Raw genomic sequence first — 14,484 nt, 5'->3', positions numbered from 1 at the left:
TATGGACATGTTGAAGTTGATGCAACAAGACATGCAACGAAGAAATCAACTTGATGACGCCAAAAGGATGAAGTAAGAGATAAGGCTATCCAATCTTTGACTACACAAATGGGTCAACTCGCAACTGAAGTGTCTGAGTTGAAGAAGAATAAAGGTCAATTGCCAAGCGACACAAAGGTAAATCCTTCTCATAACTCTTCTCGTAATGTTCCTATTAATCACATTAGTGTTTTAAGAAGTGGTAAAGAATATAAAAAAGATTTATCGCCGGGTGTGGTTGATGGGAAGTTGAGGATATTACAGGTAACGAAAGTGATGATGAAATAGTAATAAATAAACCCACTAAACATGTCACTTTTGAAAAACCGTTAAAAATCCGGGTCAAACTTCAAATTTAAACGATGAAAATAAGGAAGTAGAACTAAAGGTGGTTCCATTTCCTTCGGCTTTACTTGACCCGGGTAAGAAAAATATTATTTCAAGAAGAGGTCCTCAAAAAGAAGAGATGTGGGAAGTCTTTAAGCAAGTAAAAGTAAATTTACCATTACTTGAGGCAATCAAACAAGTGCCCGCGTATGCTAAGTTTTTGAAAGAATTGTGCACTCAAAAGAGGCAACAAAATGTGCCTCTACGAGTGGATTTAACTGAGCGGGTGAGTGTTGTTTTAAAAGGAGACCTTCCTCCTAAGCTTCAAGATCCGGGAACGCCTTTAATTAACATTCAAGTAGGCTATTTTCAAATGTCTAAGGCGTTACTAGATCTTAGGGCCCGAGTAAGTATTCTTCCAGGGGGTTTATATGACCAATATGATTTTGGTCCTATAAAACGAGTCGAGACAACGGTTGTGTTAGACGATTCGTCTCATAAACTTCCCCGAGGAATCGTGCGGGACGTGATAGTAAAAGTTGAAGAATTTTACTATTCGGTTGACTCTTTGGTCTTAGATTACTCATCGGTTTATTCGATCTAACAACAAAATGTTATATTGGGTCGACCATTTTTAAACACCGCTCATGCTATTATTGACTGTCGATCAGGCACAGTTGATATGGCTTTTGGAAATAGAAAAATGAGATTAAATGTGTTCACTAACGGATCTAATGCTTTATGTGGTGATGAGTGTTTCATGGCAGATATTGTTGACACGTGTGAACCGCACGATTATGAGGACGATGCTTTGGAAGCATGTGTTTGTGATTTTTCTGAATAGGTACATCTTTGTTCATTTAGGATGGAAGATAAAAATCAAGACGTGTTGGCGGTTAAAGAAGGACGACCACCATGGACTCATGAAATTGAAGTCTACCTGCTGTGATAGATTCGGGTACTAAACCGTCATTGGAAAGTCCACCAAAGTTGGAATTGAAGGATTTGCAAAGCCACTTGAAGTATGTGTTTTTGGGGGATAATGACACATTACCGGTCATTATTGCATCCAATTTGGAAGAGGCCCAAGAACAACAATTGTTGAAGGTGTTGAAGGCGAACAAGGCTGCCATAGGTTGGATAATTGTCGATTTAAAAGGCATTAGTCCATCTATAGTTATGCACAAAATCATCACCAATGAGGAGGCAAAACCAACCCGAGAGACTCAAAGAAGGTTGAATCCAACTTGAGAGAAGTTGTGAAGAAAGAGGTAATCAAGTGGTTGGATGCGGGAATCATCTGTCCTATCTCAGATAGCTCATGGGTAAGTCCTACACAGGTGGTAACGAAAAAAGCAGGTATACAGGTAACTAAAGATGAAAGCGGTGAACAAATCACCACCCGACCGGTCACCGGGTGGCGAGTTTGCATTGATTATTGTAAATTAAACGCCGCTACATCTAAAGATCATTTTCCATTACCATTTGTTGACCAAATTATTGAAAAATTATCGGGTCAAAGTATTACTGTTTTTTGGATGGGTACTCAGGTTATAACCAAATTGCCATTCACCCGGATGACCAACACAAGACCACTTTCACCTGTCCGTATGGCACTTTTGCTTTTCGGCGAATGCCATTCGGTTTGTGTTATTCCCCGGCCACATTCCAACGTTGTATGATGAGTATTTTTCGGATATGGTCGGGGAGTCACTCGAGGTATTTATGGATGAATTTTCCATTTTTGGCCCAACTTATGAAAATTGCCTCAATGAATTGGAAAAAGTTTTAAAAAGGTGTGTTGAGACAAATTTAGTTTTAAGTTGGGAGAAAAGTCACTTCATGGTGCAAGAGGGTATCATGTTGGGTCACGTGATTTCGGAAAGGGGAATGGAAGTGGATAAGGCAAAGGTTCGGGTAATATCATCTTTACCTCCACCTAAAAACATTAAAGGAGTAAGGTCATTTTTTTGGCATGCGGGTTTTTATAGGAGATTTATTAAAGGCTTTAGTGTTAACACAAAACCTTTATGCAATTTATTATTAAAAGATGCTCCTTTTGATTTTACTAATGAGTGTGTGCAAGCATTTGATGTTTTGAAGGAACAGTTGGTGAAAGCTCCCATTTTACAACCACCGGATTGGTCAAAGCCGTTTGAGATCATGTGTGATGCTAGTGACACTACTATTGGAGCGGTATTGGGTCAACGAGTTGATAGAAAGCCGGTGGTAATTTATTATGCGAGTAAAACTTTATCCGAAGCCCAACTTAATTATACAACCACCAAAAAGAATTCCTTGCGGTGGTGTATGCTTTGGATAAGTTTCACTCGTACATTTGGGGGAGTAAGGTGATCGTTTATTCGGACCATAGATCGGTTTGATACTTGATGGAGAAGAAGGATGCAAAAGCGCGTTTAATTCGATGGGTATTGCTTTTGCAAGAGTTTGACTTAGAGGTTCGGGATAAAAATGGGTGTGAAAATGTCGTGGCAGATCACTTATCCTGAATCCCATTGGAGGGTGTTGATGACCCGATGGAGATAAACGAACGGTTTCCCAATGAACAATTGTTAGCCGTGTCGACTACACCGTGGTATGCCCACTTTGTGAATTATTTAGCAACGGGGACTATTCCAAGTCATTGGGTGAAGAAAAGAAGGCAACGGTTCATGGCCCAAGTGAAACAGTATATTTGGGATGAACCGTATTTGTTCAAGATTGGTTCGGATCAAATGATAAGGAGGTGTATTCCCGATTCCGAGGTGTGGGAAGTTTTGACTCATGCGCATGCATCAGCGTGTGGAGGTCATTTTAGCGGTCAAAAGACGGGTTATCGGGTGCTCCAATGTGGGTTTTATTGGCCCACCCTTTTTAAAGATGCAAGTGAATATTCCCGACATTGTTTGAATTGCCAAAAGTTGGGTAGTATCTCGAAATGGGATGAAATGCCATTGCAACCGATTTTGGTGTTAGAGATTTTCGATGTATGGGGAATTGACTTTATGGGCCCGTTTCCAAACTCGAATGGATTTTTATATATCTTGGTTGCGGTTGATTATGTGTCCAAGTGGGTAGAAGCGATAGCAACAAGAACCAATGATCATTCGGTAGTTAGCAAATTCGTTCAATCAAACATATTTGCTCGGTTTGGTATCCCGCGGGTTATTATAAGTGATGGTGGGTCACATTTCAAGAATTTCAACTTTGGGAAGCTTCTAAAAAGGTACAATATGAATCACCGAATTGCTACTCCCTATCATCCACAAACAAGTGGACAAGTTGAAGTGTCCAGTCGTCAAATCAAAGAAATCTTGATGAAGATGGTGCCGGTCGATAGGAAGGATTGGTCTTCTAAGTTGAATGATGCATTGTGGGCATATCGTACCGCTTACAAAACTCCTATTGGCACAACTCCTTATCGGTTAGTTTATGGGAAAGGGTGTCATTTACCAATGGAGTTGGCACATAAAGCGTTTTGGGCAATCAATAATGTCAACGCCGATTATAAGGAAGCGGGTGAATTGAGAAAGTTGAAGTTGAATGAGATAGAGGAAATCCGCGATGAAGCGTATGAATGTGCTTCCGCATACAAAGACAAACTAAAAAAGGTCCATGATGCAAAGTTGAGAAAACGGACTTTTGAAGTGGGTCAAAAGGTGTGGTTGTATAATTCAAGGCTAAAGTTATTTCCGGGTAAGTTAAAGAGTAAGTGGATGGGCCCATATGTCATCACAAAAGTGGGTCAAGTTGGTGATGTGGAGATAGAAGATGTCCAAGAACAAACGAAACAAGTGGTGAACGGTCAACGACTTAAACCTTACTTGGAAGGAAAGGACATCAATATGCTCGATGTGGACCGGGTGAGTTACTTGTTACGCTCACCGGATGAGGAAACGAATTAAAGGCCAAGGTATGTTGTATATTTTTAGCATAGGTTAATTTAGTTTTTATTTAAAATTGGTTTTAAAAAGTACCTTCCTCGCTTTGGAGTTGTCCAATTCAAGTGTGGGGAAGTCTTTGTGATTTTTATACCGTGTTGAGGGCAACTCGGGTTTTCATGAGAGGTAGGGTAATTTTGAATTTTAATTTTGAATTTTAATTTTTGGTAAATAAGTTTTTAATCAATTTCAGTTATTTTAATTCCTCTTTTGTTTATTTAAAAATAATAATAATAATAATAATAATAATAATAATATACAGGTCCTACCGTAGCTTACGGTAGCCACCGTAGGCTACGATGGAGTCGAAAAATCCCACGCTGGTTTGAGTCTGTTGTACGGTAGGTTTTTGTGAACTAAGGCCACCGTAGGCTACGGTGTCCACCGTAGCTTACGGTGGACCATGGGAGCTGGGCGACGGGTGCCGATTTAAAAAAAAAAAAAATCACAATTAACCTACACCACATACGTATTTCCTATCACTTTCACCATTCATTCCACCAAACTCTTCTTCTTCCCCAAAACATTAAAACCCTAACTCTTACCTCATACCTTCATAACTTTCTCATCTCTCAACCAAATCAAGTGATTTTTGGGTCTAAATTGGCTAGAATCTCACATGGGTTTCAATTATACCATTGTATTGGTGAGAATCTTTCGTTTTGCTGGATGATTTTGGACAACCAAGTCCGAAATTTTTTTGGGTTTTTTGTGTATTTTGAAGCTTGTTCATCTTCATCCTCTACAACAACAAGGTATGTAATTTATTATCATTCTTGATGGTATATTGCAAGGAAACTGTAAGTGTTCATAATTGTTGCTACACCCACACTTGCTTGAATTGTTGAATAATGAGTTTGAATGGGTTATGCTTGAAGATGATTAGTGTGATTTGAAACATAATTATGGGCATAGTATTGGTCATTTAGTGGACATAATGTCAAAAATTTTGTGAAATTGTTTGAAAAGTTGAATAATATGTCTAAGTAACATCTTCAATCATAATGTTAAGCAAGTATGGGGATGTTCAAGGTTGAAAAGTGATTAACTTGCTCTTTTGTTGTTTTGTTGTTGTGTTTAGAATGGGTCGAAAAGGAAAGGAACCGGTTGGGTCTTCAAGTAACCCGGTTGACCAACCGAAAAGAAGAAGGTTAATTCTTCAAAGGGATGACCCGGAAAGTGAGGAGGAAGAGGATCAAATAAGGGAAAAGCCAATTTGGAGATCAGGGTCTTTGGCAGATCACCTCAAGAATGGCAAGCGGAGCTCTTCCATGATCAAATGAACGCGTTGAGACAGCGAACTGATGCGTTTATTTGCGAAAAAGAAGTTAGAGAAGCGGAATTTGGACCATTTGGGGTTACCGCTAAATTTAGAGAGTTGGGTTGGGAAGCAGCTCTAAAATGTTATGACATGGAATCAACTAACATGTTCGATTCAGAAATACAAGAATGGATGGCTACCTTACGACAGGTTACATGTAACCATCCATCAAAGCACAAGTTAATTGGTACTGTGAATGGGGTTCAAGTGGAAATGCCGTTTCACAGTTTGAGACGGGTGGCAAAATTCGATAGTAAACCGCATAACCAGTATATGTTCCCGAATTTTGACGATTTGTATTTTGCACCCGAGAAGCACCCGATGTGGTACACAATGTTGGATGATTTTTTTTCCCGGGACATACGCCGGGAAATTGTACCGAAAAAATTTGAAGATGGAAGCAAAATTGATGTTAACGATAAGCATCAATAACGTCATCCCGCGTCAGGGTGATAGGATCGAGGTACGATATCCCGAAGTTCCAATATTATACACATTGCTACATGGCTCACCGCTTATTTCATATCGATTTTTGGTAATGAATAACGTATGGATAAGCCGAAATAGTGTAGACCGGAAAATCATACCGCATTGTCGATTATTAATGACATTGTTGAAGAAATATGGTGCTATTCGAGTGGGTGATAGGGGTTCTTATAAGAAATTCAAGCCATTTGACATTTCACATTTGGGGTCCGGTTGGGAATATTCAACTTTCGAACGGTACCACAAGTTGAAGAGTGACGGTAAGAGACGGAGAGTTTTGAAGGAAGATGCAAGACCATTAGATGCGGGTGAAGAGGATGACCCAGAAAGTGAAGATGAGATGAGTGGTGATGAGGCATATCATGATGATCCAAATGTAACTCATATGAATGTGGATCAAGGGGGACTGAGTGGGGATGGAAGTCAACCGGGAATGCAATCGGGTTATGTGGGAAGTGCATTTGACTATGCATGAAGGCCGTATGATTCGAGTTGGGCTTATCAAGAAACAATGCAAGAGGTGGTAGAAAGACAAAGACCGCCCACGTTTGGGAATTGGCCTGAATATTCCCAAACCATTTTTGATCAACAAACCTTCATGGGTGCGATCATAGAAAGGGCATTAAAGCAGAATTATGATCAACAAGAGTTGTGGAACCGCACCCATGCATACGCCTTTGAGGATAACATGAACAGCCAATACCTTGATGATCGTCAGCGACGGATGCATGACCCGTGGCATGCGGGACAGCCGGTTGTGGCCGACCCGCCGTATGTGGATTACACCACTTTGCCACCGTATGATGGTAGTGTGTCATACCTACACCACCATTGCATCATTCCAGGTGGGTGGATCCCAATCCAGGTTCAAGTCAAGGCACCTCGCAACAACAAGGAGGTGAGCAAGGTGGTGATGGTCAAGAGGCATTTGGATTTGGTGAGTTCAATGATGTGATGACGTCCATTTTCGGGCCGGCCCGACCGCCCTTCTTTTGAGGGAATCTCGTGTTACCAGGTGAACATCAGTTTGTATAGTTTTGTATAAGTTATTTTTTTGTGTTTTTATTTGTTTGGGTGGATGGGTGGTGGATAAAATTCTTTTGATTAAGTATTAGAGGGTTGTGTTGAAAAGAGGGTTGTGTTTTTGAAGTAGTTTGTTTCTTTTGTCTCTCAAAAACTATTGGGGACAATGTATCCCAAGTGTGGGGATGAGGAAAAATTTTGTTTGTTTTAAAAAAAAATATGAAAAAATTAAAAAAAAATCAGAAAAAATTAAAAAATCAGAAAAATAGAAAAATGAAAAAAAAATGTGTTTAAAAGAATCGGAAAGTGGTAAGATGGCGGGGTAAAGTTTTGGTCCCTTTTCATGGTCACAATTCCCTAAATAACATGTGCCTAGTTGTTTTTAAAAAGGGGATTATGTAGTTTTCTAACCAAGGTTAACATGCTTTCGGTGTAATAACTTGCATAACACGTTCGTTTACACTTGAAAATTGAGAAAGCAAGGCTTGGTGAGAAGGTTAATATTCTCCGATAGAACTTGTACAATTAGTGCACTTCGAGATCTTAGCTTGGCATGAGTGCAAAAGTGATAGAGGCACTTAGGTTAAGCCTCGTCTGGATGAGCGAGAGTGTGGGTTTTTGGGGGTTGGGGCCTCATACATTATACATATGAGGATGGGTATGTGAGGGGCGGGGGGTGGGGGGTTGGTTCCTTTAGAAAATCTTATTGGGCCTATTCTTTTATTTGATCAACCCCGGTGTTATTTTGCTAAACGATCCGACTTAATAGGTTTCTATGTAATTGTTTTAGTATTTATCAGTTAGAGATGTGAAGCATTATGTTTATCATGCTAGTATGTAATGTTCAAGTATTATATTAGTTCAAAAAAAAAAGGTTTGTATTAGAGTTGCAATGTTTATGTATGCAATGTTCAAAGTATTATGTAAAGAAAAAAAAAGAGAAAAGAAAAAGAGAAGTTAGTGATGCTTATAGTTGTTTATGTTATTTTTATTTTTCTTAGATTGTTTGTAATAAGTCGGATGGGATCGTTGAGCTACTTTTAATATTCCCTTCCATACCCTTACACTTGGCCCCATTACAACCCGTTTTAAGACCTCTTGATTTGTATTCATGTCAATAAGCATTTACATAGGTGGAGATTTGATGATTGTACAAGCGTATGCGAGGAGAATTGATTAAATATGAAATGTATGGATGATCACCAATAAAAAGGTTATGTGTAAATGTGTTATGTATGGGTAAAAACTGAAAGCATGTTAGGTTTGGTTAGAAATCTATGGTTTACATGGAAAGTTAAGTGAACTAGTGAAACAAATAAAAATAAGGGAATAGGGTATTACTTGGGACCTTAACTGAACCGGAATTGTGGTAAGATTGGTGGAAACAAGTTGAATGTAATAAGATTTTGTTTTGAGATGTTGCTTGAGGGCAATCAACGTGTAAGTGTGGGAATGTGACGGGTGGTCCGTGGGACAACCCTTAAGTGGTTTAAGTTCGTTAATAATCATGCGCTTAGTTGGTTTATTTTGTTGAATTAGATAACTACGTTTACTTGTGTAATAGCAGGTATGAAAAGCTAGATGATGGATATACGAGAACGTAGGCGAAAACGGTGGCGAAAACGGACTTGGAACGAAGAAAATATCAAGAAAATAAGAAGTTGGTGTGAAGACCACCGTAGCTTAGGTACCCACCGTAAGCTACGGTGGGGCTGAGGAAATCTAGCTGCCGTAAGGCAGACTCAAGCCACCGTCGGGTTTTTAAAGCACCGTAAGCTACGGTACCGTAGCTTACGGTGGACACATCGCTGCACTTTGTAACTGCCATATAACATGTATTTTTGGACGGCTTTTGGTATCTTTTTCACATCTTTTCATCTAAGAAACACCTGGAGGCGATTTTTGGAGACAAGAATATTATTTTGAGTGTGGTAATCGTTGAAGACTTGTTTTTGATTCATATGCAAATTGTAATTGAAGGAATGATAAACCGAATCATGCTCGGCTAAACTCCTTCGTGTTTTCCCTCGGATTGTAAGGTTTGCTAAGTTTGTTTGGTTGATTGTTTAGACAATTTCTGAGATAATATTTGATCATATTGATTTCGTTATTATGGTGTTTGTGTATTGGTTGATAGATTGTTAGTTTATCAATTTTGTGTTCTAAACCGTTAGTTCTTGGTTTTGTAAGTAATCGAGATTAATCGGGAGGGATTTAGGGGTGGATAAACTAATTGGTTTTTGAGTGATTACCTTGCGTTTTATAATCCAAGTACTTGATCTTCAATTATCGCAATCGTTTACATAAACACGAACTCAGTTAAACATCAACTGTAACATTCATGGAAACCTGAAACCGAGGGAAGGCATATTTTCACATATTGATTAAAACTCGTTTATTGCTTTAGTTCTTTTTGTTATCAAAATCAAACAACCAAATCTTTGAATTTACTTTTCGCACTTAGTTTAATATAGTTTAATTATAAAACTACTTAGTAATACATTTTCCACAAACTCCCTGTGTTCGATATCCTCTTACCGCTATCTAATTAGTTGTATTCGGTTTATTTTTTAGTGAGTCTTCGACCTCATGTCAGACACCTTGAAGAGAATGAATATTCTGGAATTTGAGATTGTATCAAAGTCTTCAGTCTTGGTAGGATTCAGTGGGGACGCCAAGAGTATAGTGGGAGAGATCAAACTACCGGTCTATGTGGAGGGAGTAAGCTTTGTCCATGAATTTTATGATTTTGATGCATTGACTTCTTTCAATGTTATCTTAGGCAGGACATGGATCCATGATCCGAAGGTTGTACCCTCAACCTATCATCAATGAATCAAAATGACGGCACCTCGGAGATTTGTCAAGATTCAAGGCAACCAACAGGAGGCTATAGATTGTTATTCCTCATTAATGAAACCTACGACTAAACCTACTCTAGCATAGCAAGCAAAGATCAAAACTCTTGATGTCTTGGAAGCAGCTGAACAAGAGGTCAAAGAAATACAAATAGATAATAAGGATCATGACATCAAGGTGTTGATAGTAACTGAGATTCCTGAAAAAATATTGAATGACAGTTGGTTAAGTTCCTTAAGAGCAGAACCTCTACCTTTGCATGGAAGTATGAGGACATGATAGTTATTTTAAAAATGCTATTACTCACAAATTGGGTTTGGATAAATATTTCCGCCCAATTCAACAAAAGAGAAGAAAATTTGTACCTAAAGAAATGTCATCATCCAAGAAATGGAGGAGAGATTATTGAAAGCAGCAATGATCATGAAGGTAAACTTCCCAAGATGGCTAACCAATATGGTGGTGTTAGGGCACAAATATTTTGCGGCATGGATACATTATCCTAACATAGATTCTGGATCAGTTATCCTTAGCACATGTTCTAGATTATGTCAGGATCAAGGATCCTCATTATTTTTTATTAACTAACTATTGTCCTCTTTGTATATCGATATATTAGCAGGTATAATGGTTGATGACTTGGTCTTTCCCACTATTTCACAGTCCAAGAGAGTTAGCACGTGAACAAATGCACGCAACGGCTCTAGTGGAGTAGTGGCAAGATTATAAGACTTTTTGTTATCTCATTTTTGTATATATTGAAGCTTGATCAGCTATGTCACACACGACTTACACAATCTTTGCACTGCAATACTAGCATTATACACGCACTTATAAACTATTGTAATTAGTGATCAAAGCTTCCACCATTGTAACACCATTTTTTGATTAATAAAGTGGTGATAGACGATTTGACATCACCCGGGATTTTCTTGCCGAAGATCATCCTCTGATCAAAAGCTTTTCCTTGTAACAAATCCTTGTGTTCATCCTTATTTAATCTACATAATCACCATTGTAGTTCAAGAAATCTACCTCACAAAACCGATTTGGTTACATTATCCTTAAGATCTGTAATTGACCAAAACAATTTGGCGCCCACCTTGGGACAAGGGGTGCTTTAATCCAGAAGTATTCTTACTAATTTTCAACCTTTTCAACCAATACTATAACCAATGGCCTCTCAACAAACCTCTGCTTCAACCATGATGTCATCATCAGTTTCTCTCTCATCAAAGGCCTCATTGTCGATGCCTCCTCCACCTGCAGGGTTGCAAAGGACCAACGCTATTGGGAGCAAGACGCAAACTCTAGTATTCCAAGGCTCAAAATCCTCTGTTGCTACCCTTGCGGTAACTAGAACAAGACTGACCAGAGGATCTTGCATGAGATTTAAGACCTCAAGAAATCAAAAAGGACCGCGGAGGATCAAACTCCCTTGGTGCCTAGGATGTTGGATTTCACCACTTAGGGATCCATGGCTCCACATGCTCAAGGATCTTCTATCCTTCAACCAGGATCCGTGGCTCAAAATGCTCAAGGATCCTCCATCTTCCAACCAGGATCTGTGGTTCAACATGATCAAGGATCCTCTATCCTTCAACCAGGATTCATGGCTCAACATGCTCAAGGATCTTCAATCTTTCAACAAGGATCATCCATACTTCAGCCAAGATCCTTAGGAATGTTTCATCAAGGATCCTCCAACTATCAGCCTCAAGGATCCTTCATGCACAATCAAGGATCCTTAGGAATTCAACATCAAAGATCATCGGAGGTGCATGAGGGACACTATACCTACGCAAACCATTGCTTACGGAGGACCAACTGTTATGGCTGATGCCTCCTATCCTAGATACTCTTCTATAATACCATCCTTTAGTCAACCAAGAGGTAACAGTTATAATAATGTATCCTTAGACACTAACCTTGGTTTTATGCAGAATTCAGGTATTAATCAAGCTATGGCTAAGTAATTACAAAAGTTAAAGGACATAATATGAAGGTCTATGATGGCAGGAGTAGTCAGGCCTATTCCCAAAATTCCAGATGGAAGTCATAAGATTTCTAGGTTTGCTCCACCTATCTGTGATGCCCAGATACCAAAGCGCTTTCAGACTCCCAATATGAAGGTCTATGATGGCACAACTGACCCGGAGGAACACGTAGCCCAGTGTAGAGAAAGAATGGAGATTAACCTCATTCTAGAAATACTCAAGGAAGCATGTTTGTGCAAGGGTTTTGGATCCACACTGACTGGATCTGCTCTCAAGTGGCTGCTACGTCTTCCTCCTTACTCAATTACTTCATTTTCTCACCTAGTTAATCTTTTCAATAATCAGTTTTCTTGAAATTAACTAGTGACTTATACCGTGTTGTCTAACCTCGTGATGAATCCTTAAGGGATTTTGTCACTAAGTTTTGAAGGGAAGACTTGGAGATCCCTTATCTTGATATGGCTACGGTTTTTGAGGCATTGAAGATGGTATTGCAAAAGGACTCCCCTTTTATGATGATCTTGTTATGACGCCATGCAGGAACTTAGATGAAGTCGAGAATAGGACACTCAGGTTCATTAGACTAGAATATGACAAGAGCGTCCAAGAAAGATTGGGTGCCTCAATAAAACATGAGCAACTCTCTAAGAAACATGGATCCTCGTACCGAAACAACAACTCCTATCCCTATTCAAAATTCAACAACCAAAACGTCCATGCAGTAGAAGAAGACGAGGACGAGGAAGAATACCCAAGAATATCAAATTATTATTTCTCTGTTGATACTCCTGGACTAATATGCACCATAAGGGATCTAGGTGAAAAAGCAAGGTGGCCAAGAAAGAATGAGAAGTCAACATCCTATAAAGAAATATCCAAGTGGTGCGTGTATCACATAGACTTTTGTCACCTGACTGATGAATGTATTGGCTTTAAAAGAGAGATAGGGTACCTCCTAGGCAAAGGTCATTTCAAGGAACTGATGCGCAGAAAAAAGTCAATGATCCAGGATCCTAAAGAGGTCCCAAAAAAGGTTGCTCCACCACCAGTGGATGCGCAGATTATCAATTTTATCTCTGGTGGTTCAGATGTGTGTGGAACTTTCTTCTCTCCTCAGCAAAATGACATGCTAAAGAGATCAAGTTATAGAATGGAGAAAGGCCCATCAGAACAACCACCTAGACTAACCAAAGGGTCATAACTTTTAATGAAGAAGATCGAATGCACCTCCAAAATCCTCATCATGATGGTTTGATCATTACTTTATTTATTGCTAATCATTATGTTCGCAAGATTCTTGTAGATGGCGGAAGCTCTATGAACATCATCCAGGATGATGTCCTCAAGAATATGAATATTCCTGAAACAGAAATAACTCCAAGATCCTTTGTCCTCGTTGGCTTCAGTGATGAAACCAAGAATACACCGGCGGACATTAAGCTTCCAATCTATATTGAGGGAGTTAACTCTTTCCAAAATTTTTGTGTTATTGATAACCTATCTTGTTGTAATGTTAGGCACCCTTGGATTCATGAAATGAAAGTTGTTGCTTCAACATACCATCAATGTATCAATCTTCCAACCCCGTGGGGAGTGGTGAAGATTGAAAGTGATCAAGAAGAGGCTAGGAACTGCTACACTTCATCCATGAAGCCCGCTGCAAGGCAAACAATCGCGTAGCAATCAAAGAATCATCCTAGAGAAATGCTGGAAGCAAGGGAGAACGATCTTAAAGAAGAATCCTTGGACTCTGAAGATCCATACCTCAAAATCGATATAGGATCTAACATCCTCAACAACATTGAAGAGGATGGGGTATCCTTCCTCAAACAAAGGAAGCCTACTTTTGCTTTAAAACATTCCGACATGACAGGTATTTCTAAAGACATTATTACACATAAATTGGGTATAGAGACTTCTGTCAGGCCTATTCACCAGATACATAGGAAATTTACTCCTGAGAGAAATATCATTATCCAAGAAGAAGTTGAAAAACTTCTTAAGGCATGTACGATTATGGAAGTTAGTATGCTTAGTATGCAAAGTGGTTAGCCAATTTGGTAGTTGTTTCAAAGAAAAATGGAAAGTGGAGGGTATGTGTTGACTTTACTAATTTAAACAAAGCATGTCCCAAGGATCCTTTCCCGTTACCACATATTGACTCCATAGTGGATGCTACAGCAGGACATGAGATGCTTACCTTTATGGATGCTTCATCTGGATTCCAACAAATTTAGATGGAACCATCTGATCAAGAGGATACAACATTCATGACTCCTACTAGCATATACTGCTATATTGCTATGCCTTTTGGACTAAGAAATGCAGGTGCAACTTATCAAAAACTGGCCAATATGATGTTCAAGGATCAGTTAGAAAAAACCATGAAAGTCTACATAGATGACATGGTGGTCAAGTCAAAGAAAACAGAAGATCATCTCAAGGATCTCGAAGTAGCCTTCAACATCCTTGATCTATACAACATGAAGCT

The 14,484-nt window shown here is 39.1% G+C and overlaps 2 protein-coding genes across 2 annotated transcripts; both read left to right on the top strand.

Annotated features, from left to right (window-relative positions):
* Positions 1 to 12,008: 12,008 nt before the first annotated feature.
* LOC143572710 (uncharacterized) lies at positions 12,009 to 13,194 on the top strand. Its single transcript, XM_077057787.1, has 2 exons — positions 12,009 to 12,222; positions 12,479 to 13,194. The coding sequence occupies exons 1-2, from the start codon at positions 12,009 to 12,011 to the stop codon at positions 13,192 to 13,194; spliced, it is 930 nt and encodes a 309-aa protein (XP_076913902.1).
* A 20-nt stretch (positions 13,195 to 13,214) lies between these two features.
* LOC143572709 (uncharacterized) lies at positions 13,215 to 13,673 on the top strand. The gene has a single exon (XM_077057786.1). The coding sequence runs from the start codon at positions 13,215 to 13,217 to the stop codon at positions 13,671 to 13,673; it is 459 nt and encodes a 152-aa protein (XP_076913901.1).
* Positions 13,674 to 14,484: the final 811 nt, after the last annotated feature.

Source organism: Bidens hawaiensis, unplaced genomic scaffold (assembly GCF_021521415.1).
Source record: "Bidens hawaiensis isolate Kalapana, Puna unplaced genomic scaffold, B.hawaiensis_p1.1 tig00025994_1, whole genome shotgun sequence".
Taxonomy (NCBI): domain Eukaryota; kingdom Viridiplantae; phylum Streptophyta; class Magnoliopsida; order Asterales; family Asteraceae; genus Bidens; species Bidens hawaiensis.
This window is presented reverse-complemented; position numbering and strand designations above follow the sequence as displayed.